We start from the raw sequence: 26,117 nt of genomic DNA, 5'->3' as shown, positions 1-26,117 counted from the left end.
GGATGCAAAGTTTGGCGCCCAAACATACAAAATGTATCGGTCCCTCGAGACACAAAAACCCTCGCGAAAAAACCAACCTACAAACTAACCCCGCCGCAATGCAGCTAAGCCATGTTAGAAGGAAGCATGAAATTGGACCATCTTGAACGAAGGAAGTTTGTAAATAAAGAAACAATAAAATAACTAAAATGAAACTAAAGCAGTAAAACTATCCAATATCTAACCCCTAGGAAAGGCGCTTTAAATAAAATCCCGGTCCCCTACGAAACATACGGTTGATCGGAGCACAAGAAACTCGCGAGCAAGGGGTTAATCGTAGAAAGTAAACGATACCATCGTTAGCGGTCAACATACACTTTCAACATGAGCGCGCCACGTCGGAGAGAGAAACGATCGGTTTGCACTTACCCAGATTTTCCGAGGAAGCATTGATGTCCGTCATGCGGGGACACCGTCCTGCCCGGCCACTTCCGCCGCTCGGTGGTTTCGGGTTGCCCGGGGAATGCAGAGATTGGCTTTTGTGGCGCCGGATCGTGGGCAGTCGGGCCACGAACGATGCGTTGTGCTTGAAGCTCGACGAAGCTCGCCTAATAAGTGATTTATGATTCAGTCCATTGGTATCAGCACTTTTCGTGTACAATTGTTGTGTAAGTGTGCGAAAATATTGTCCAAGGAATTGTTTATTTCATTGTTTTTCGTTTTTTTTTGTTTGGTTCATAGGAGGATGGTTAAACCAAGATGGTGTGTACGTGTGTGTGTGTGTGTGGGGACAGTTTTGTGGCGCCATTCGTTTGCGGTGTGAAACATTGGCCCAGAAAACATCGCTCCCGGGTGTGGTGTGGTTAGAATTGGTGTGACGGTGGCGTACAAACGTAAAACCGATTAAGTAGTAATAATGGAAATTAAAACCATCCATTTCGCATACACCACAGAGAGAGAGAGAGCAGGCAGACAGAGAAAACACACATGGAACGGTGGTTAGAAAACGCCAAAGAAGCCACAGAATGAGTATGAAACATATTAACATTCGAGCGACCGAAACCCACGGACCGTGGGCAGGACGACACAAGCGTTTCCCGTGTTGAGACACGGAAGATGTTAGATTTGGTTAGAAAATAGAACAGAGTACACACAGTCGATCAACAGGATATAAAATTTAACAAAAATTGCAGCAGAACGTGAAGCCAAGCGCAAACGCAACACAATTAAGGCATTGAAGAGCGGAATGTGCACAAATACATTGGTTCAAAGTTATTTTTTAACGACGTTTTAAAGGATAATAATGAGAATGGCAAACAAACAGCGATACGGTAGCCATCAACCGTCGACCGATTTTGTGATGTTTGTTCCACGAGGCCGAACAATTTACACCGATTCCAGGGCGCGTCGTCGGTTCGTGACGTTGATTGTTGTTGTCCATTTCCAGTGCCAAGTGCGTGGCGTTCATTTTTTAATCCGCGCATCGTTTCCGGAAGCGTGTTGAGGGCGCGCGCGCGTACATTTAATGGCATCGCGAATCCATAATGCGATTGATTTGTATCATCATAAACGAATTACGAACCGGAAACGCGGCATGGCAGCATAAATACCGAAAATGCGAAAAGTGTTTCGGTGCCCGGAAACATGCAGCATCGTAGGTAAAGCGTACACAACACAAATGACGTTGATTGATCGATGGCGCGCGATGTGATGGTGCGTGTGGCCGCGATGCAAACACATACAGGGGGTGTACAGTGAAAAGCATACAGAACACAGGAAATGAAAATAAAAGAAAACAAAGGAAGAGAAAATTAAAACCAAAACGGCGAAATAATGGCGATGAATATGCAGAAACGAATGGAATGTGAGTGTAAGCCGGGTTCCAATCGAAAGATTCAGATTCAGGTGTAGATCTAATAAAATAAATTTGCATATTTCCGATAATGCGATGCTTCCAAGTGGAAGACAAGAGCGACTGTATGATTAAAAACGTGGCGTGGCGAACAAATATAAAGTTTATCAACGACGGCGCGACGAAATGTTTGCGTGAAACAACGTTTTGTTTTGTTGTCATTAGAACAAAAAGTCTTGAAAGTGTCGAGCATCAACATAAGTATGCAAAGCAGATTAAAGCAGATTACGAGAGAAAAGCCAAAGACACTTAAAAGGCGGCAACAATGAACCGGACTCCGGTTTGCTACTTTTCCCGAACCCGTTCCCGGCGTGCATAAGACCAACCGGCAACCGGGCGTGGGTTGCTGATTCACGATTCAGGCGTACAATAGAAACGACTGACAGGGACCAGGGACGAGCTGAGCCCGACATGCTGGCAAGGTGATGATCGTAAAATGGGGCCTCAAAAAGGACCCGGTGAGCGATATCCTTCCTCCGTTATAACTTTCTCGCATTTGCATACGGTGACAATTACGATGATACGCCCAAAGGCAGGCAGGAGACTGGAGCTTTGTGAATCTTCCGTGACCCGGTCGTGCACATTACCCGGAGCACCGGAAGTGGTACCGCACACATGTTAATGCAAATTATTAACGCGGCTTGACGATTCCGGTAGCGGATGTCCTAGACTCGGCGACCGAAATGAATCCCCTCGAAGAGAGACAGCCACACAAAGAAAAAGCTTTGTTTGTGGCCCTAGAATTTAATTCGCTAATTTATGCTTCAAAAGAGAAAGAAAAACGCCAAACACATAAACACTAGTTAAGCCGGAAATGATGATGCATCAAATTGGAAGAGTTTTAATTTAAAATAATGCAAGTGCGAGGAAAACCGTTACGAGTGATTTCACTTCAGTTCACGAATTAGAATAAATAACTCGACGGGCGAAACAGTTTCATGTTTTTCATTTAAAAAAGACGCTTGGATAAACTTTAAGCATAAAACAAACAGCTCAGTAACGCTAATTGCTATCTAAAGAGTCAGAGAAAACAGTAAGAACGGCAAAGTTTTGCAAAACCTCAATGCGAAACACACCCTAAAAGCTTTTTACAGTTTTAATCAAGACAGTACGATTGAAAAACTATTTCCCCAACGTTCAACTAGCAGTCCAAGCCTAGCAAAATGTTAAAACTATTCTTCTGTTTGAACATTTGTCTAAACCGAATGCGTTGGCCGGAAGCATTTCAGACAAAAACCAGTGACTGTTGTTAACGTAAAATCGAATCAACATAGCGATAGGTGCACTTTAAGGATTTCCGAAACGGTTCGGCTCCGAAACGGTACACAATTGGTGACGGCCGAAACGCTTCGGGGAACGCTTCCGAAACAGAAGCCGTTTCGGGGGCCTCAACTTTCAATCAAACAAACCGCAGAGCACTAGGAATCTATTAGAGTATAGAGGCTATGAGCGAGAGTAAACAAACATAGACAAAACAGAAACAAACACAACTCGGTACGCTAGGGACGTGTGGAACGGCGGACGAGTTCCGAGCGAAACACATGAGGTTAAGAGCTTTTTTCTAAGAGTTTGTGCCTGCAATGCTACTTAATGAGAAAACTTACGCGGCACTGGTTGAAGCGGCCAGTTTTTCTGCGGCCTCCAGTTTAGATCTGTTCGGTCGGCCGGTCGGATACGGTCATGGCGAACGAAACAGTACCGAGGATCGATTTACGAATACAGACAATAATACACCGTTTTGCGGTTGATTCGATCGTTGATGGAAAATTAGAAAACACAGGCACAGAAGGGCGTAGGATTTCCGTTAGTTGATTCGTTACATATTGAACAGTTCGCAATAGAGAGAGAGAGTGAGAGAGAGAGAGAGAGAACATAGTACTTTTACCAAACGAAAATTGAAAGTCAAAAAAGGAAACGAAAAGAATGAATTCATTAACGAACGAGACAAAAGGTAGTCATAAAACCTATGCTACGAATAGTGAGACACGATCGCAAATGTATACTTCAAGATAGAGAGCATCGTAGAAGAAAAAAAGGTTCATGTTCCAGAAAGTCTGTGAGAGTTTTGGCGTCTGTCGGAGTATGGTATGTAATCCTGCGCAAGAGCCGTGGACACGGTTCTAGGCTTTCGTTTCGCATAGTGTTCCGTGTTGTTCACGGCCTGGCAGGCCGCTAGTGGAATATCTATGGCTGGAAAGTGCCCAGATGCTAATCGAAAATGGAAGAAAGACAGAAATTCACAGAAACAGAACAAGATGCAATCGGCCGCTATAGTGAAACTGCGAACACGAAATGCGATTACGGTTCTTCGGAGAAAGCATTGGTGCAAATTGCGGGAAATCGTTCACTTTTTCATTCGTGATTTACACGATCCGTTTCGATTTACAAAACGAAGCGTAATCTGTGTCTACAGAGCGGTGAATATTTCTTCCTGTTGTTGCACGAAGGACTACGCTTTCAAACGATAGCTGTTTGGATTCAAACGTTCAAACCGACAGGAGATGCAAAAGGACTTTATGTCTAAAAGATCAATTAGCATAGATGAGGAATGTAGTACTCGAAACTCGAACAGTGCCTCGAATGCAGCGCGCCAATACTAAAAAGCATGCAGAAGAGAAGAATGGAAAATGCAAAACGTAAAACCACACGGGGCAGGGCAGGAGACCTACGGAGGACAGATTTTTCCGGAATAAAAGCTTTTCCATCTACATCTGCTCCGTGCTAGGTCGCATTTAAATTGACACGTCTGGAACAGCCATTTGCACCATTCGTAGGGCCATTGTCGTTCCCCAAACAATCGGAACCTCTTCAGGGCCACTTGTTACGCTCAAAGGACTCCAGTGCCCCAGTGCACCGGTGAGGAGGTACGGCGTTTGAACAAATGTCGGAACGTGACTATTTCCTATAACTTGTACCTATCTTGTGACCAAAGTTTACACTTTAACAACGGCACAGTGGTTGCCACAACAAACGGAAGTAAAGTTCCCCGATCTTAACCCGACTCACGCCGAACGGAAAACCAAAGTGGGAAGCATAGTGTTGCATTTTTTAAATAGGTTCGCCTTGAGACACCATCCACCGTGGTGATCTAATAATGTTCACATTGGCCCCGAGAAGTGGCGCACAATGGCGCATCACATTATGCACCGGACTATGTGCAACAGTGCACCAGAGCCCGGCCACCCGCCACCACCACCACGCATTAAATGGTGTCATTTCGGGGCTATAATTAAAGCACTTTTGCCTCACAAGATGCAGGCCAGTGCTGGCGTAATGAATTCCTTTCATCGCGACGACCGCGTGCCGGCGTGAGTCTGGCAGCGTCTATTATTATTTCAGCAGCATTTTAATTGAAGAAAGTAAAGTGTCGCAATCGAACGCCACCTCTCGAGGGCAGGGAAAGCGCGCCCAGTAACGGCGCGGGTCCCCGTTTCTCGACACTGTGCATAAATTGTGGAATATTTTAAGAACGGTCCCGAGGTTGGCAACATGACAACACTTTTACAACTCTACAATGAACACCGGCCGCGCGTGAATGAAACCGGGAAAAATAAATCGCCACCACTGGGTTTGGCACAGTACACGGAAAAAACGAGTTAAGCTCTCCATGACCAACCGAACGACCGTCGACAAAAAGTGAGTCATTACTATGTTTCGGTTTCTGTTTGCACGTGGCCTCCTCCGGGTAACAAAGTCAGCAAACCGTGTAATGACGATGGACCACAGAGGATGGTTTACCGCCACCGAACGCGAACTTTTCGGTCTCCGATGGCGGTCCCCAAAGACGGTCCCGCGGACGATTTTTCTTGTGCTCGGAAAGCGTTTGCTGATGAGGCGCACTCAAATTATCTTCCCATTTTTCCGCCAAGCGCATCTCATTATGGTGCAATTACAGTGGCCTTTTACGCCTCTTTATACTGTGGCCGTCGTCGAATCCGTCGGATTCGGGCTTCGGCCAGCCTAACGAAGCACTTTGGCAAATTGAAGCCGGAACGATCGAATATAGTGCTGTTGACAGCATCTGTCCCCAAGTGGTGGCGATTTGGTGGACGGCTGCATTTTTCACTCTCCTGCCAACCGTCGTCCCATTGTCCGTGACGCGAGAAGGACGACGGTGCCCCGACGGTTTTGCTCACTCACAAAAGTGTAAATAAAGGGCTCACGGTCGGACACGATCATAAATTCAAGTCGCACGATTCCCGTCCCCGGACCAATTGTGCATTGCTAATAGGGTCTATTAATTCACTCCCGGCCCCGGTGCGGCGAAAACACATTAACTCGCTCGATGTCAGGACACCAGCTGTGGTGGCCAGTGGCCGATCGATTGGCGGGCTACAAAAAAAAGGCCGGCACTATTTATGACTTCTGGCGGTGCTCGGTTGTGAAAGAATCTGTCTCGGGGGGTGCCATCGAGTGCAGCCAAGTGCACTCGAGACTGTGGTCCATCTCCAAGAAGCCGCTCGCAAATGCATCACGCGCCCGGCTGGGAACCGGCAGAAACTTCCCGGACCGGCTGGGCTGGAAAACTCAATTCAAGTTTTCACACATGCCTCGAAAGCACGTCCCGGGGAAACTTTATTGCCGGCTTGCTGGTGGCAAGAAATAGCACAGTCGCGCGGTTCGAGGGCTTCCGGCACGGTTTATGAATAAACGGAACGGGGGAAAAAAGTTTGGCAAATTCAATTAAAATCATCCCGACGACGCGAGAGACGAAGCGACTGACCGGGATGGATGGGAATGTTGTGTTTCTCTTTTTCCGAACCCGTTTCGAACTGCATTTTCCGGATTTTTTCCAACATACTTTATGCTTCCCGGGCCGTGCCGATATTTTACAACAAACAGGCAGGGCGGTGGATTCAGGTTTCAGGTGGCCAATGGATTCCGTTGGCTTCCGGTGGCCACGGTTGGCGAGATGGAAGTGGACACTTCGTGACACGACACGCCGTGCTGCTATTGAAAACATTGTCACGAACCCGCGCGCCCGGTTTCATTACCATAATTGTGATTATCTTTCGCATCGATCGGTTCGGCTTGTGGCCCGGCTACGAAAGGTCTCTGCCGTTGCTCTACCATTAAAATCGATGCCGCGGAAGCCAGTGTTTGGGAAAAAGGGGGGGATAAAAATTAAAGTAGCACCACTTGGGCCAACCTCAACCGACCACCGAAGCCATTCGTTCAAGCATCTGAAACTCAAACGCCGGATTTGATCGTTTAAATAAAACTCGGAAAGTGTCAGTCGCTTTCCCGTCTGGATCGCTTCCGATACGGAGGAAATTCAATTCGCTTGCAAAACGGAAGTGTATCGCATTGGCCAACCGCTGCCGTCTGGCAAGGACACCGAGAGAAACCGACACGACAAGGAGCAACACATGCCTTGGGATCTTCATTGCCGGCGGGCCGCGTTACAGTGAGGGCACCCGTAGGACAGTTCCGTGCAATCTGATCCACAGCACGCCTCCGAAGGAAGGAAGTCGCAGAATCCGGAAGCAGATTTGATGGAACAGAAATTAATTTCCCATTAATTGCGTATCTCCCAATTAGATTGCCCAAGGTTTCGCCGGGAGCCATCAGCGGCTAGCCACCTCATTGGCACTATCTTCGCACGAATTAGTTTCGTGTTCATCGATACGCCGCAGGAGATAAGCATTCGCACGTTTCGCACGACCAATGATGGACACATCGACTAATGGAGTGTCAGTTGCGGATTTAAGGTCAGCGAACCGTGACTTGCCGTTGCAGTGCCCAGATGTCCGTCAGTAAGGATACTTCCCCGGGGGGTCTGTTGATGTAAACAGATTTTAACTTTACGAGAAAAACATCCTCATCAATTTTGATCACCCTTTCGTGGAGAACTCGCAGAAAAAGGGCTCAACCCTCAACCTGGGATGAGCTCTTTTTTAATTAAAGCCCGTTACGCTACTGTTTCGATCCTCGAGAGCCCATATGGCAACGCTTCAAAAGATGCCGAATGCGCGGATTGCACCGTCCACCTGTCTGACGAACGTAGCGGGCGAGGCCAGCTATCATCGACCACTTTCCCACTGGCCAGGCCACTTTCTTTTTCATAACACTTCAATTATGCAGCCACCGAGCGATTGGTGCGCGATTGACTTCGTAGCACGTTGCCGCCGTTGCCAATCAAAACATGGCTCTCGGTTGTTGTTGCTCCCGCCACACACTGTTGTGATTCGATTCCGGTTGAACCTACCCGGGTGTTGTTATTGCCCAACATACTTGGCCACGTGCGGAGATTGGTTGCCATTGATTTCGCAACACATTTCCTACAGTTCCGCCTTTTTCCCCGGGAAAGGGTTTAAATAGAGGCAACAGCAAGAGCCGTTGCCCTTCCGTTGTCCGCCTTTTCGTGAGCCCTTCTTTTCCGGCGCCACTCCCGCGGCGGATTCGGCCAGGAGGTAGAAAATCTTCAATGAAAAATTGATTGAATTCCTTCATCCTGCGGCCCTCGGTTCCCGACACCGGAAGGGTGTCGAGATTGCCGAAATGGCAGGACGCAGCGGGCGCGGATTATGATGAAACGGGAAAACAAATGAATAAGTAAATACGGAGTTGCTTTCGCCGTCGGAAGAAACGGCTTTCGGAGTGGTGCGCGAGTGTTCCGCCAAAAACACAATATGACGGGGCATCGGTGTTTGCTGGCGGAGTAATGGTTCGAGCGGCTCAAGAGGCACTCTCGTTATGACTTTTTAAGGAACGAAAATATGGCTGCCGTTTACAAACTGTTTATGTGTTCGTCAATCGACAGGATCAAAACATCCGGCACTACTCCGTATCGGTGGTAGGACAATATTTGCCCCTTCGCAATGCTAAGAACATCCCACCGACCGGCCCAGCTTGGAATAAATATTGAAGAGAGGGCTTATTAAAAACTTTATCCAACACGTGCAGCCAAAAACCATGCGGCCAAAAATAATAATTGGGTTATTTGATCTCTAGAGCTTCGCCGAACAGCCTTGGGCTAGGAAAATGTTTCTTCGTGCAGCTTACTTTCTTCTTTCTTTTCCACGAAAATGGCGACGTTTCGCTGGTTGCGTCGCGTTTGAAAGAAACATTTCTCAACACAAAATTTCAGACACATGGTGGACGCGTTTCGAAGCCACCGTGCTGCGGTTTTTCGGTTTCTAGTCACCGGAAACGGAACGAGCGTAATTCCGAGGAATTTTTATCTCAGTCCTACGGCGCAACGGAAATCCCTTCCGCTGGATGCAAAACTTGCCGATGCCTTGCCGCCCGGCCACGGGACGCGATTCGATCTTTGACGAAGAAAAGTTTCGGTACGCTTCGGCCATCGCCGGCTGTCAACTTCGCTCAGCTGCTAGGCGCATTCATAATTCAATCCTAGAAGTGATTGACATGTTGAATGATGGTGCTGATGTTTCGGTTCCACAAAGGATCCCTTCGGCAACCCGCCAATCCCCGGTCTGCATCATTGGCATGCTAGCAGCCGCATTTATAGTGCCTTTCTAGTTGGCAAAAGGTCCCTGTCCCGCCGTTGAGTTTGCCCAGCCTGCCGACAAAGAACTTCTGTAAATACCAGTTCCAACATGGAACGGCCATCAGCTATCAATCGGCTCGTAATGTGGCTTGTGCCAATCGACCGGGGTTAGCATATTTCCGAGCGTGAGTAATCATATCATCTGGCACTGATTGGTGCCACAAACGTACCGATGGAGAATCGCCGATAGACAGGCACCGATTTCGTTCGAATTTACAGTCCCGCTTACGTCACGCACGGGAAGTCAACAAGCGACACCGAATGTTGAACAAACGATCCCACGGAAACGATGCTAAATACTCAACGATCGATAGTTAAGAAATTGTTTTAAGATGTAACATAAAATCACAATTAAGTCTCAAAATGTTTGAGTTTTGAGTGAGGCGAGTGAGGGTTTTGTGCAAAATTGAATGTGTAAAGGAAAAGGAAAAGTTGGAAAACATGGAGCACAAAATAGGAATTGTTCTACGAAACTACTTCAGTGCAGACCGGGACACAGTTGGTTGCAACAATGCAAAACAAAAACCATTAATTCCGGTGACAAACAACGATCGAGAGAGCAGAAGAGAGAAACAGAGAGAAACAGAGAGAACAGAGAGATACAAAAGAGCGGTACATTATGATAGAAAAGTCATTACTCAGGCAGCAACTCTTGCAGATACGTGTAGATAGAAGAGTAGGACTAAACGAACATCCAACCAGCTGAGACACACGAGTGACATACAAGACAATAGAGAACATTGATTGGAAAACCAACCTTTCCGTGGCACTAGGGCACCTTCTAGCCAGAAGATAAATTTTTTGACCACGAAAGCTTTCAATATACAGAAAACAATTGCTGTTGTTGTGATTCAATTTCGCACTGGGTTCCATACCGCTTCTCTTTCGGCAGGGCTTTCGTTAAACGCCTCGTTATGCATGTGTTTAGAGGGATTGCCACAGGGATTTTAAGGATAAAGTTGGGAAATTTACCTTGCGCTCCTAAACAACTCATTCAGTACTTTTTGTAAAAGACGGTCTAACGGTCGCAATGGATTAATCCAAACAAAGTATAATTATGAGAGTATGGACAGCCTGCAGTGTGGGCCACCGAACGAGCATCTAGTCTTCCGTTTCTAAGTGCTATCGCCGACGGGAAGGCAATATTGCTCCTAATTAATAGCATCCGCCCGGCCGGCTGACCGGTCCTCGCATGGTGTACGATTTCGCCCGGCCAACCCAAGAAAATCATCGATTACTTTTGCCCGATCGCCAAGAACCAATCGAATCAGCCCGAGAAGTCGGATTCGGGACACCAGTCTCCAACGGCATCACTTTAATTGCGGACCGTAAAACCGTTGACGGATCGAGGCACGGATGGCGCCCTAGCTTTTTGGGATGTGGATGCGCGGCGCGGCAGCACAAGGATGTGAGAAAGCTTTCAACAACGATCACGGCGGATTGTAGGGCACATCGGGGGGCTGTGTTTTTAGCTGGTTCGCCGGTCCCAAAGCAGTTTCACCAGAAGGTCACGGGTTCAAACAAATTGACGCGCCCGACATTGACCGTCACCATTAAGCTAATCGTACCGTATTTAGGGTGACCCGGGGCACCGGATGTCACGGGCGGCACCTGGAAGTGCAGGAGGATAGCAGGAGGCGGATCGGCAAGAAATCGATGAAAAACTCGCATTCGTCCCGGTGGCGTCTCACGAGAAGCGTTTCGTTGGGTCACACAATCCCCGGGTCGGGGCGCGTCGGCAAGGGTTCGGGTTCTTTTCCGTGGGTTTTTCCTTGTCTCGTTTTAAGCATGTTCCGGACTAGCGGTCGGTAGGTGTGTGTGTGTGGAAGAGGGAGCATGAACAGTATAGTGTAACAGGGTGGGTTTGTGAGAAAGAAGTAGTAGTTGAAAAGTTTTGAACAAACCAGACTCAAGATCAAACACGGAACCCAAGAGGAAGAAAGGTGAAAGAGAAGAAACGGTTGGCAGAAACACGAAATTACCTATGAATATTCAAGCTCTCTAGGAGCATATCCCAGTAATCGGTTCTAGATTTAAATGAGTACGAAAAGAACGGTATAAATCATAATCAGTTTTAAGTGGCAACACACGGCAGAGGAGGGCGAGGTTTTTTCTTGGGGGGTCTTTGTTCCGAAATACTGGCGGGCAGGACCACAAACAAGCTACCGTGCGTACCGTGGTCCCAACCGTGGTCGGAAGGTTGGTCAAGAACCACGTGCGATAGGAAGAATTCGCTTCCATTTAACATCAACATGTTGGTTGGTGGAAGAGAATGAACTTGGATAATGAGTTCGCCGTGACGCCGGTAAATGCGTTAGTGTTAGTTAGTTGTTGGTGAGCACACTTTTTTTAGTTTCAAAGAAGAGACACGAAACATCGCAACAGAATCGTAACCATATAAAGATAGAGAGGTCAGGACATAAAACAAGGACCATGATGAGAAAGAAATGGACAGAGGACAAAGACGACGATCAAGAAGAAACCCCGATTGGGGTCTGTCAGTTGAAACATCAAAAAACGGAAACGATAAGAGGAAACGACACTTTTATGTACAGACAAAAACGGAGAGGCTGCCGAGAAACGACGGGGACAACGACGGGAACATAAACAGAACATAAAAGTACAACAAACGTACAGGTGCACACACACACACACACGGGGTTGGTCAGGGGGCGGGAAAGTGGGCCGCAGCGCATTTGGCGCACGTTCCGCGCATTGTGAAGTGTTGTACGTGTGGAGCACGTTTGTGACGCTTAATTGCAGAAAGTGGCAAGATGGCATTAGGTATCACCCTCCAAGACGCCAACTCTTGAAGAAAGGGCACCCATGAACACCAAAAGGACACCAAAATGAAAGAGAGAGAGAGAGGGAAAGTGTGTGTGTGGGCAGAAAGCAGAGCACATAGAGCACAAGATCTGGTAATATCGATAATGACACGACGATCGATCGTGACAAGCGTGTACGTGTGTGTGTGTGTGTGTGGGTCAGTTGTAGAAGAAGGACACGAAAGTGGCTGGCTAGGCAGCGACTGGCTTGGGACTAATGTCTGGTGGCCCCCCGGAGGTGCATGTGCTGGAATATGTTGTACCGAAAAATGGCGGCGAAAAGGGCCGCCATCAGATGTGACAGGGCTACATCATCACCCTGTGATGTGCACACGACGGCCAGCTCTGGCCGCCTCCGGTTGCCAGTGTGTAATGCCCCCGTGCGCCATTGTCACGGAGCGAAACGGAAAAGCGAGGAGCGTGAAGCGAGAAGAGCGCGCGGGGAGTCAAGTGGATCGCATGGATGGTTCCATGTTTATGCTCCAGGTACATAGGTAAGGACCTCGGCACGTTTCCACCGTACGGGGTGCAGAGACCAACCACGCGCGCGCGCGCGAGAGAGAGACAGAGAAAGAGAGCGAGAAAAATAGGAAACAGAGGCCAGGAACTGCGGGCTGCGGGGCAGATAGGGGTTTAATCATGCACAATCAGAACCGGGAAGTACTCACGATGGCGGGGGCGACGGGAGCGGTACTTGGTGAATTTTCCACGTTGCTTCCGACAGCGAGTGCTCGTCGGCGGCATAGCACCGCCATAGGGACTGGATCAGCGTTGCGGCGGGCTGCCGGCGCCGGATCATGTGCTTCTGTCGCTGCTGCTGCTGCACTTTCAGCGCGAACCCACTGCCCAGGATGCCCTGCAGTTGGAAGTCCACACACACGGGGGAAGAAAGAAAAAAACGGATTAAGTACCGGTAGTAATGCATCCTTAACGGCGGCGACGGCGGCTGATGACACGGTCGCCCAATATTGTGCCAAAAGGCCACCCGACGGGGCGCAAAGTATCACGGCACAACGCAACGCGCCGCCGGGTGCCGGGGAGTTTTAAATAGTTGACACATAAACCTGTCCACCGGGGCCATGATCTGTGACTCGACACCATTCTAATGCGATCCCCCCCGTTATGTCTCTTCTCTGGGCCCGTGCTGTACAGCGCGCTACCGTCAAGAATGTCTTGGCGGGACCTCGCGCAACAAAGGTTGCAGACTGCAGACGGAAACTTTTCCTTCCTCCGCGCAGTAATTGACATAAATTGCACACCGAACTGGCTCCCACCCGAAGGCAGCAGCGAGACGGTCTTGGCCAAGGTGGGCACAAAGTTCAAGCGCCCCCCGGGTGCTGGTGGCTGGTGGTGCAACGGCACATGCCGTTGAAAGGCAGCATGACTGCCGCCGGCAACCTGGAAGAGGCACTTGAAGCAGAGTAAGGGTCAAGAATGACGTGCTTTAAAAATATTATACACTTGGGACGGCTGTCGTGCTGTCTACCCTCCGGGGTTCGGCAGCGAGTCGTGGCCCGGCCGGGCCACTGTTTGACTGTTGGAGGTTGAATGTTACAAAAGGTTTTGTAGAAAACTAGAAACCCGCTCTCTTCTAGGATTGCGACTACTGCGATGGGCCCGCGCGAAGACATCCCGGTGCGCGGCACGTGTTCGGAAAGTTTCTATGGACAAAGTTTTTCCCGTAGCAACTTATTTATTCTCTCTCGCGACTTTTGGCCAGACCCATTTCTTTCCACTTCCCTGACACGGTGACCAATCGGGAAGCGCAGAAATCACTCATTTTCCAGATTGCTTCTAATTGAATTTACGACCCACGCGAAGGTGGGTCCCGGGTCGTAATAATATTTCATTTTCGCACCATTTCCCTGATGCGAATGTGCGGGAAACCTTAGACCCCCGAAGGAAGGGGAATTAGGTCGGGAAAAGATGCTTGTGTTTAAAGGTGGCCAAACTGTCGCAGACGGTGTCTGCTCCTTGGTGGAACTTGTTGAATAAAATGTTGGCGAATTTAAATACGCATAATGCGGTTAATGATGGATACCGCGACGGACTTTCTTAATAGAGGTTTAACCTGGACCAAAATGCTTGATTTATGCCGCGCTTAGGGCTCGATTGATTTACAAACGGCCCCAACTCGTTCTCCGGACCGCAGTCGGCTTCGCTTAAGTCGGCCATTTTTCGATGAATAGTGGGTTCGCCGTGAAGCCAGCAACCACGGGAAGCGAGCAATTACCAACTTAAATTAATAGCCTCTTTGGCAATTAAGAAAAGGTTGCACGTTCGTCCGGTGCCACTCCGGGCGGCCATTTTTCTTGTACCGATTTGTGGGCCTAGACAAACGGCCCGCGGCCCAGCAGCACATCCGTCCAGCCGTTTCGCTGTAAACTAATAAGAGAAATTAATAAATAAACACTTACCGCAGGTAGCGCAAAGAAGGAGATGCCGAGCAGGGCACAGAACGAGGCAATAATTTTTCCTTGCCACGTCTCCGGCACCATATCGCCGTAGCCGACGGTGCACAGCGTTATCTACGGGTCGCGGTTGGCCCGATTCCGGGAGGGAGGCCGAAAGGCCCGTTTGGGGGTGCGAGTTCCGCCGCGAATCCGATCCACACGTCGTTGCAGGGGGCGGCCGGCCGTATGTGAAGCGAAGGGAGGGAAAATGGCAACATAGTGGAGATAAGAAACGGCTATATAATGTACATCCTGGGCCTGGGCCGCCACGAACGTCCGGGGCCGTGAAACGCAACGGAACGCAAGAAATTAATAAATTTAATGTTAGGCGTTACAATATTTAACTGGGGCACACTGCCGGTACGCGGCCGGCAAGGCAATCGGCCACACAGTGGTGGCCCCATACGCAACGGGTCGGCAATAATTTTGAATTTAATTTTAGTTTCCGCTAAATATTGAAAACGATTGCTTGCCATTGCCGGAGCTTTAACGCACAGCGAACGAAACTCCGAAACGAAGCAGGCACCCGTGGGAGGGCCCATTCCAGGAACGGGGACCGACCCACATTTTCCGCAGCGAGCCCTCGGATTTGGCCGGATAAGAAAGAAAACAACGCAAAACGCCGGAAGAGGAAAAAAACCAAGAGAAAACCTTATACTCACCACACCCCACCATAAAGCTTGAGCAAAGTTACTGAACTTAGTTTCCTTGACGTCCTTCTCCATTAAATACACTAAAAACGAGGCAAAAATAAGGCCCAGAAACCCTATATACAAGGTTGTAATTAATTCCTGGAAAAGAAGAGAAGAAAGGAGGTGAGTGAGCGAGCGAGTCGATTATGTGTGAGAACCGAGGCGGTTCACACGGCACACAGGGAACACAGGAAATTAAACGAGTCCAAGGATACTGCGGCGACGGCAGCAGCAGCAGCAGCGGTGACCAATGGAAATGTGCCCGGATGGAACTCGGAACCGTTGCGAGCAGGATTTTAGGATCGTAAAATTGGAATTAGCTTCGGTATTAGGAAGGGGAAGAAGTGTGTGTGCCAAGCGCGGTTGATCTGGCAACTGTTCTGAAGGAGGTGTTGGAGAGGCCAGAGGGCTAGGAAAGACGATAAAGAGCGGTCCGGGCTAACGTTCCAAACCACACCAACTAGATGGGGGTAATGTGTGACCATCGACTGTCTGTTGAGCAACATAGAACTAACGAAACAAAGGTAGTATCCTACGATGGCCACACGGACGGGTTTAGGAACAACCCCCACGGCATGATGTTGTGATTTAGGTGAGTGTGTGGGATTAGCTAACGCTCACTTTTCGACATCTGAACCCTTCTCAAGTAGGGCAACATGAGGGAGGAACATTTTTGAATACAATCGTTAATCCCAGTAAAGTGGCTTTCTGTTTCGTTTCGATAAGATAATTGTGGCGTAAATTAATTTCACCTCCAGCCAATATGGCACCATCACCAACCCGTGGGCCGATAAATGTCGATCGAAATGCCGCACCAATTGCCACTTTTCACCTCACCGTGGCCATATCTCGCGCGGAACAAACAAAATAATCTCCGACAGCGGAGGGCCCTCGAATGCGGGTCACAGAAGGTGCCGCGATTGCTATCCCCGATACGGACCCCGGGCAGATCTCACAAATCATTAATGTCAGCCGCCGTATTTCGCGCCGCCATGAGCTGAGCAAATCGCTGCATCAGGCATCTCTCATCGTCGCAGCGGCGGCCACTGGCGGCAATCTATCTTAATTGGCATCGGCCATTTGGTGGGATAAAAATTATTTCCACGCGGCCGTGATCTTGAAACGCACCGTAACGCCAGCGGCAACGCTTTAATTGAATAATGGAAAATCGGCTCAATCGGCGTCTCGCAGCCTGCAGCGGCGAACGTGTCTCGATAATTGTTTGCAATCCAAAAAACGATAAACCTTACAAAAGGGGTGTGTTTCTCAGTAAAAGTAGCTTAAAACTTTCCAATAACAACCCAATGGAGCCCGTGGTTTACAATGTTCCACCCCAGTTTACTACACGAGGAGCAGATTGCAAATCCCCAAGTTTTCTGAGCTAAACGGGCGTTGGAATAATATGTTTAATTAACTTTCCTCGTCCGGGCCCCGCAAGGAACGCTTGCCAAACACCAACCAGAACACCACCAGAACACGTGTGCGGTTGGTGCGAGCGTTTTCAGGATTATTAATTGGAATTTAATCCTTTTCGATTGCACTCCCGGGGAAGCTCCCCACGCTCGACGGTCGGCGGCGGCTGTGGCTTTCGTTTCGCACATCCTTTTTCACCGCCGCCACCGTGAGCCCGTGAGCGAATGGTGAGTTTTACGGTCCGGAACGACGAACGGAACCTGCGCGAGGCTTCCTGCAAAAACCACACACTGATCGTTCCGATGGGCCCGCAAGAACATTAAGTCTCGCCGGAGTACCGACTGCAGCGTGCAGTTTTGCGAAAGCGAAGCGAAAAACCAACAGAGCTACTCGGCTACTCTGCAACAGGACGCTCCCGTGGGGGCTTTGCATATCGGGCAGCCGGTGCTTGGCCCGGTGAAAAAACCAAAAAACACATAAACACTTGCTGCCTCTCACCTGGCGAGTCATTTCCCATACCAACACAATCATTCTTCATTAATTTCACTTTGTTTAGCAGCTACCGTAGCAACCCGACCGGCTGGCTGGCGTGCGGAAAACGGAACACGGCACGTCTGCAGATCGAAGGTGGCGATGGAAAAGCTAGCAGCGCCCTGCACCGGGGCGGTCTGTTACGAGCTCCGTGCCTACTGCGGTGCGCTTCGCTGAGGCGAATTGAAACAATTATGAAAGTTAAATGAAATATTGCTACAGTTTTCATTCATGCCTCCCATTCTTTCCCTGCCTCTGTCCCTCGCTTTCTATCTGCCGTCCCGAATCCTGGACTGTGTCGTCCCGGAATCGGAACGGGTTTATCAGTGGCACGGAAAATAAGCAAATGTATTTGCAATTAAGTGCAGAAGTCCGCACCGAGGCAGCGTGCGGATCCGGGTGTAAGCGGGCAAAGTTTAAGTCCATTTTGCAAGGATACTACGACTGAGCAGTCGGCACTCCACCTGGATTCCGGGTTCGGGCCCGGACCCAGGAAACCAACAGGTCTGCCATCGCGTACGGCGAACTGCACCAGGACCACTAATACACGCGCCATTATCTTAATGAGCTGATAGTACTGTTTCGTCATTAAATAATACTTGGCTCGGTTCAATGGCCGCCAACTTTCGTTGGCCCGGCAACTCGGTAGGACAAGCGTATTTGGTGTGTAATTGAATTGGGTACGTGATCATAACCGGTGAGCCGGTGGCCGGGGTTCGCAACTCGCAGCAATATCGGAATGTATATTCAATAGAGTGAATGGAGTTTCATTGAATTATACTGAATGGCCCGAATACCACATTAGACGTAAAGTGGAGTTGGCCATCATACGTTTTATTAGTATCATAAACCCCCCGAGAAACGGTTTCGCCGCTACTTGTTGGACAGCACTCCGTCCGCTGTAAAGGGAGAAATGATTTCGCCCACAATCTCCGGGAGGATTTACACTACTAAAACCCGGAATGCTTTCAAGCCCGGAAGTCACGGGCTTTTCATCATTTTATGACCAGCCCCTCGAAACGCGAGCGCTCATCCCCCATTATCGAAGGCTGCAAAGTTTTCTTTATTTCCTGTCACGCAGCAGCAAAGCTATGCTGGTGGAAAATCGTCCACCGTCCACCGGCGGCTAAGTAAGGCATTAAAGTGAAACGAGTAAAAAACAGCCACGACGACGACGGCCGCAGTCCGAAACATACGACACACGCCGGGCCGTTTATGGAGTCATGCAATGATATTCAACCGCTACCGGGCCCCATTCCGACTGATAGCATCGTAAAAACAACGGTTCATGGGCTTAATGGGTACATAAATCAGAAAGGGGTTATGAAATTAAATTATTTTTCTTTTTGCGTGAGCTTTTCTCCCCGTTCGGTGTACATTGAAAACAAACATATTCGACCGACCCTTACGTGATACGGCCAGGCGGTGGGAGTGGTTTGGGAAAATAAATGATGGAGTCCCGCCCCGCTCGGGTTAGTGTTTATGCAACGAAATGGAACCCGGTCCGGGCCGAGGCCGAATGGAGTCTCTTTTTCAAGCACACAATCTCTGCTGATAACGACGAGAGAGACTTGAAAGTGCAAGCTAAGATGCAAAGTTCGCGCCGGGAACACTTCCGCTTCGAGAATGTGCCAAAGCCGACAGGTTCGGACAGCCGGCGGGGGGCTTTTATCATAAAGTTTGTCGTCTACACGGACACGGCGCCATGATAACGGGCCGGCTTTTCGGGAAAGTGCATCACGGTGCCGCTCGACCGGAAGTGGCAGACGTTAATTGTACGTGTCGGAGTTTTTGGTCACGAAAACAAAACCCAACACAAACACAACCATGCTGCCCTCACTCTGGCCACCAGGGAAAGGGTTGCGGAAATATGATGGATCGTACTTGTTACGTAGCTTATGAAATCGCCAGACGGGAAGCTGCATTGCCGGTGGCCCCTTCCTCCGGCGAAATCCGGTGAGAAGGCTTTCGCACCGTCCTCGGTCGGGAAAAAGCGGTCGTCACCTGCCGTCCTACTAAATGGCCAACGTTCGCTGCGATGGAGGCGCCTGGTAGCCTTCGGGCAGGCGGCGCACGGGGCCGGAGCTACACGATCATTAATAATTTTCACCGAAGCGGAAGCCCGACTGTTTCCTAGACGTTGTTCGCTAAATTATGCATGATTATTGTTATTATGAGCAAATTGTTGTGGCACTTTCGGGCCGGGCCGGGCTTATCTTGGATCATTTCGCCCTCCCGATTCCGGAAATGGCGTGGCGTGTGCGCCGATGTAACCGGAAGAGAACGGTTTAAAATCGATCGGTAGATAAGAGACGGCCGTTGCTCCTTTCTGTTCTAGCACCTTTCAGACAGATAGGATATTTTTTAGCATTTGTCGACCACAAATCGATCGTCGCGTGGACTGAACGTCGGACGTAAGGGTGCTCCGAAATTGTGGTCACGTTTTTCCGTTCGATAAAGCATGTCCAGCGGACGGAATCTTCTACTTGAGCGCACTTGCTTAACGCATTGTAACGCAAGCACCGAGAAGTTTCGAGTGGCTTTCGCTCGGATGCCGCTGGATGTCGTTTGATGCCATCAGCAGACCATGCACGACCATGGGCGAGACATCAAGATCCGAGAGACCAGCGAGCAGTGCCATCATAACTGACCGTTACGTTTTATCATTGCCGACGCTGTGCTTTGCCCCGATCGATTGGTGTGCTGCGAAAAAGACATCGCCCTCGGGATGAAGGAAACGGAATGCGCACCACACGCACCGTTTTCCGTCCACCCGGACCCGAGGGGTCAACAAAATCAAATGGCATTAAAAAAAGCACATCAACTCCGGCACAGCATCCAGGGCCCAGTCACGATCCGGATTAAGCCGATGTCGAGGGAAACAACTCCATAGCACCGATTGCTATTTTCCCCGACGGACGCGGTGGGTCACCCGCCCGCCCCTTTGTCCTTCACCACGTTGTCAAGGGGTTGGTGACAGAGCGTTGGCCCATTTCTCGGCTCTTTCGTTCCCACCAATAAATACCGATAAATGGGAAATCGGAAAATGAACTGAGCCAAGCTGGCGGTTGTTCGCGCCCGGGTTTGTTCCCGGGTGGTGGTGGGCACCGGAAACCGGCCGCTGGGCCACACCGGCAGCTTTTGCAATGAAGTCGCACAGTCGCTACGAGACTTCCTCTTCAAGCCGTGCGCAACAGGGCGAAAGGAAGGCAACAAGAACCGACAAATGGTTGGCTGCTCAAAAGAAATCGATACGCCGTCCTCTCACAGCAAAGTGCCATTTAACGCGAGATGGTCATCGATGGCGGCGAAAAAAGGCTCCGTCCGGCCACAGTCCCGGACATAACGAGCGTGGGCATTGTGCGCCCTTTAAAGGTGGCACACCAAGTTGACCCCGGGAGTGGATTTCTTTACTTGGCAGTCTCGGGACGGGGGTCAACAAACAGAACACACGTTGAATGGAGGTTGAACTCGGGGATCGGGATGGGAATGGGCGGATCGAGAGAGAGAGGTGCACGAAACTATGCCACTTACCTGTCTGTGAGCGTAGACAACACTCCCTAGCAGTTTCCACGTTCCGCCACGTCGGTCCATGCGCACCATGCGCAGGATCTGGAAAAAGCGTAACCCTCGAAGCGCACTGGTGGCAAACACCTGCCCGGATGTTCCCATTACGAGCACCACTATGGAGGCGGCTATCGTCACTATATCTGCTCCACAGAGAAAGAGAGTGAGAGAGAGAGAACCGGAAGTGTGAAGCGAACGGATGTCGGATTACGCTGCAATCGGCGACGAACCTATGATACAAAAAGGCCGTTTTAAAAACTTCAGCCTCCCCACAGCTCCTTGATAGCGCGAACGACATCCTGATGACCAAAGTCTGTGGAAAATGAAGGGAAAACGCAGCTCTTTACAAACTGTCCAACTAATTGCCAATAAAGTTCGCATGCAGCAGTCGCATGACGCATTGATGCACCTCGCGCGCCTAAAGCCTAAGGCAATAATTACATTTTAATTGTGAAATAAATCGAATCACCAACGCGGAATGGAGTCACACACAACGCGCACAGACACACCTAAACACCAAACTCTGGACATAAATAATTAGTGTAATTATGCATCACTCCCTCTAATTGGACCGCGTTCCCATTGGGCCGATTTGTTTGCGGGCGCGCCCGATTTTTGCGGATTGCGCACTCAATTATTTCGCGCGTGATATGTGGCACGCCAACCGAAACTCAGTGTCAACACCCAAAAGTTGCGGCATGCAATTATACTTAACAGTTTCGGCCCACAAAACTCACGCCCGGTGCCCGCCAGTGCACGTGCCCTTCGTTTGCCGTTCGTTTAATGGCGCATAAATCGTCCAGACCGGATGACCTTCCGAAATGTAGCACACCCGAAAAATGTGTTTGCATTTTTGAAACGGGTGACCCACCGGAATTCGGTGTGACGTGGCGATAGGACGCGAAAGTTAAATATTTAATCCACACCCGGAGACCGAGCAGCTCGATCTCGATCTCGAGGGCCACCGTTGCGTGGCGGCACGAAATTGAGCGAATCCAATCTTGGCCGCTAACAGTGGTTCCGCACGAATGGTTAATTGAACGTATCCATCATCAATCAATCAACGGAACCCGGCCGGACGGCAGGTCGGCCGGAGAGCCGATAATCCACATCGGTCATCGGCAGAAGACCGCAGAAGACGATTCTTCTTCAAAGTGAAGTCTTGCGCGACCCGATACGTGTCCTGCTGCTGACACCGCTTGGTCGCGTGTGTGCGCGCATACAAGGACCCTCGGTTCACGGAACGAGCCAACGAGTGCTACTTCCGCCGTCGCCGTCGTGATGCACACACATCGAGCCGCTTGCAAACGACTCCCCGCCTCACGTAAGTCACGCGGCCCCGGATATAGCGTTGACTTGTGGCGTGTGTTAATGCGATGTGCTCTCCCGACCCGACCTGACCTGGGCCCAGGAAAGTGAGGCAAATTGCTTATAAATTAAGAGGATGCCAGGGATCGCTCGGGCCGCGCCCGCCGTTCTGGTGAATCGTGAACGAAATCGATTAAGATGTTGATTCACACACTCGTCTGCGCGCGAGGTGTTAATTCGAAATGCCTGTTAAACCGGACGTAAACGTTTCAAACACGCGGCGGCGTGGCGTGCCCTAATTGAATAAGGCTGCTCGTTGGGCGCTTTAAAGACGGCGCGGTTTAATTTATCGATCTTTAGGCCATCGATTTCGCAGTAAATTGATTTAGCACAGATTTAGCAAACATTCTGCGCACGAGCTAACGTTAACGTTTCGTTTTGAAGTTCGGGACGCCCCACTGGCCAAAGAATTATGCTGATGATGCATCGACCGACCAACCGTACTTTGCGTGTGATGATGAATTTCTTTTCCAACGAGACCCTTTCGGGACCCTCATTTCTCGACCTCGATTGCCATTGTCGCATAACGGCAATGCGTATAATTTCCGGTGCACGGCAGCGTGATCAATGGCGCAGACGGCGAACGCGCGAATGATGGACGGCCACCGAAAGGCCGCCAGGCAAATACGGAATACAGTTGGACCGGGAGGAAATTGATGTCCTGCGGGCACGAACGCTTCACGTGACTGTCTGAACTTGCACCGGGAACTTTGTCGGCGGTCGGAGATAGGTGCGGTTTCTACTACCCCACTACGCAAAACGCTACCGGAACGGAACGGTGACACACTTACCTTAGGAAGAACTCGATCGAGAACCATATTACTACTATAATCTCCATGACGAATAAGATGGCGATTGCTTGTTCCTCGTATTCCTGAATAGTTGAGAAGACACTTAAGGCCAAACATGTGAACACCATAAAAAATCTGAAAGAGCAAAGAGAGTTAGCAGAAGAAATGTTTAGTTTCTATAAAATTGTTGCCCGAAAAAGTAGTCTAAATAAAATGAACCACAGTAAAGACCAGGGAACTGTCCGCGTCACCCCTGTCGTCATCGATTTCGAGTGGCCTCGTGCGAACCAAATCATTACCTCTGTCAGCTTGATTAACTCATCCGTGAGTAGAACTCGCTTGTCGTTTGCCATCGAATGAACGTGGAGCCGGTGGAACCCGATCGAGCAACCCCGCGGCAAATGGTACCAAGTTGACGTGACGGGCCTGAAGTGTCCTCCCGGAGAACGCGCTAATTCCGACCGATTTCCGATTCTGTCAAAACATTTCGCCAAGGGATTTGCGGTGGCCCGACTCGCTAAGTGACTGCCGCAGTTGATGGCCCTCGCCTCCACAGGAAACAGCAATCAGCCATTCAATCAACCTGACAGGCCAGCAACCCGTCTCTGTGCGTTGCGTGCGAATGACAACGAGATGCGGTTCCGGCGACATTATGTGAGGGATTCGTCGTGAAAGGTTCATCGAAGCAGCCTTTCCCGACGGTGGCCAAACGAACCACACAGTGCGAAGTAGCTTAAGACTGGTGACTACATAAAAAGGGACCAATTTTTGATAAAAACACTAACAATTTAACAAAAAACACTTCCGTTCATACCTGGGGCTAGCATTTCCAACACTCAGATCACAGTTTATTGTTCTTCTTTCGTGCCATTAGCTTTAATAGCTTGCGAAAAATATTGCTTTATTGGGACACGACCCGCTGGCACTTGGGCCATGTTTTATGCGAGTTGCCTTAGAAGCTTTTTTGGAACCGCTCCAGCGACCACCACCTGTTGGCGGCGGTGATTCCGCAAGGTTCCTGCGGGTTTTTTCGACCCGGGATTAATAATTGAACCCGAGCCAGAATGGCCCGGACCGTGAACGGAAATAAAAACTTCGACAGATGTTATGCTCGCTCATAATTCCTGGGCATCAAACTCGACGAGCGCAAAGAGAAAAGGGGGGCGCAATGATCTTCCCGCCGGCCGGTTCCAGCACAATTCTAGATTGCAATAATCGATGGCGACGAACGGTTGAAAGACGCAACAATGTCGAAACTTGTGCCAAAAACAAGAGAGAAGCTCAGCAAAAAAAAACCGAAATTGGCATGAAATGCCGTTCGCAGTTTTGGCCAGCAGCCAACCGATGTAATTCGATACGATCGATTGGACGTTCGAGTCGGTGGATCGATGTGTGTGAAACGATTTGAGTAAACTAAGCTTTAGGTTTGTCTTCTGAATAATAATGTGACCGTGAAGCCATTACATGGGCACGGCTCATAGGAACTGAAACGCAGGATAATGGCATCGAGGGCCCTCGGGCCCGATACGGATGAGTTCACGTTTAATAACTCGGAAAAAGTTGCATCTCGTATGCTCTGCGTCTCTGACCGGAACTGCTCGGGGCCGTTCTCGTTTGAGTGGCATGTAAATAGCCGAAACACGATCCCGGAAGTGGAAGCCATCCGCTCCGGCAGCGATTCCGATCCGACTTTCGTGTCTGTCATGGTTATGAAAATTTAATTAGGACTTTATTGCGCGCCACCTAATTGATTTACGCTGAGTGCACATCGCCACAGGCGCTGGACACTGCTGCTGGACACTGCTGGGCACCACTTCCGCCCGAAACACGTCACCCGGCGAAGCGACGAGGAGACAGTATGGACGAAGAATTGAATCTTACAAACTTTTGCTAATTGCTCACTTCCATTTTGTTTCCACGGGTTTCTCACCGGACTCAGCTCCCAGCAGGTAATGGCGCTCTCGCTTCACTGTGGCCACATTTTATTTCCGACTCTCAAAGGCTCTCGTCCACGTTGATACTTACACACAGACATGGTAGAAAATCGCTTTGAAGCCCCGGGGTCGCTCGAGAAAATTGTAGACCCTGCTCTGCAGCCGCCTATAACGGGCATCACGTCGTGAGCCGCGGTTATAGTTGAGCGGCTTCCCCAGCAGTGACATTCGTGGTCTTGCAAGCCGGTCGGCCCTATTTTTGTCAGATAGTCTGCACGCGCTGAAAGAAAAGAAGAGCAAATCATTGGTATCAATCAAATATGTTGCACAAAAAGAATGAAGCTCCTCAATACGTTCTCAAGGATGTTTCTTGCGGTCTTGTTAAAATCTCGAGTCACTCAAGCTGACAGCTCATAACGCGTAAGTGTGCCACAATTAAGCGCGGCCTCTGTCTCAGATCCTCATCTGACGAGCGTCTAGAGAAACACTTTGCACGATCCCGAGGATAAGCACCGGCGTTGAGCTAGGAAAAGTTTCTATCTTCTTGCATCGTTTTTAAAACAATTAGAAAATAACACCAGTCCCTCCTCCAGTCGTGGAAGCTGACTCGAAGCTCCGAAGAAGAGCCAGGAGTTATTTCGCGAGTTCATTATGGAAACTTTCGCTGGCAAGTTTGACTGGCAGAGCCCCGTCGCCGGTTGAAGACACCGGTCTAGGGCCGGTTGATGTTGCCGGAATGCCGTCTCTAGGAATGCGGCCGCCACCGGGGTTCGGGCAACTTAAGCGGCCGCAACCAGCACCGCAAAGCCGGCTAAAACGGAACGTCGGGTTTATTTGCTTCGCAAATTAGACGATGATTCGCGCCACGGAATGCAGACCACTAAAAACCCGGCCCGCAAGCCCGTCGCGCGCTCGTCGGAAAAAGAAACTTCGACAACACCAATCCCGCGGGGGGGATCATCAGACCGGAGCCACCGGACTAATTATGCAAATACAGTATTATGTCCCGGCCCGTCTCGTCCCGAGGATGTGGCGCAATAACGGGGACAGTCATAAAACAGGAGACCCACAAAGTGAAATTACGAGCCACCGAGAGTGCAATGTTTGCGCGCCGGAATCCGTTTAGCGCGCCGAAGGGC

The 26,117-nt window shown here is 49.8% G+C and overlaps 1 protein-coding gene across 1 annotated transcript in view; it reads right to left on the bottom strand.

Annotated features, from left to right (window-relative positions):
• Window positions 1-26,117, bottom strand: part of LOC128268196 (potassium voltage-gated channel subfamily KQT member 5-like) — a 91,279-nt gene that overhangs the window by 36,340 nt on the left and 28,822 nt on the right. Inside the window, exons 2-10 of the mRNA XM_053005229.1 lie at window positions 25,070-25,258; window positions 23,045-23,179; window positions 21,116-21,198; window positions 20,853-21,028; window positions 15,345-15,473; window positions 14,647-14,757; window positions 12,898-13,085; window positions 3,496-3,543; window positions 409-587 (exon numbers count right to left, since the gene is read on the bottom strand). Of these exons, the coding sequence (XP_052861189.1) occupies window positions 409-587; window positions 3,496-3,543; window positions 12,898-13,085; window positions 14,647-14,757; window positions 15,345-15,473; window positions 20,853-21,028; window positions 21,116-21,198; window positions 23,045-23,179; window positions 25,070-25,206 (1,186 nt within the window). The 5' untranslated portion in view covers window positions 25,207-25,258. The remainder of the gene's footprint in view (window positions 1-408; window positions 588-3,495; window positions 3,544-12,897; window positions 13,086-14,646; window positions 14,758-15,344; window positions 15,474-20,852; window positions 21,029-21,115; window positions 21,199-23,044; window positions 23,180-25,069; window positions 25,259-26,117) is intronic.

The sequence above is a fragment of the Anopheles cruzii genome, chromosome 2, assembly GCF_943734635.1.
Source record: "Anopheles cruzii chromosome 2, idAnoCruzAS_RS32_06, whole genome shotgun sequence".
Taxonomy (NCBI): domain Eukaryota; kingdom Metazoa; phylum Arthropoda; class Insecta; order Diptera; family Culicidae; genus Anopheles; species Anopheles cruzii.
This window is presented reverse-complemented; position numbering and strand designations above follow the sequence as displayed.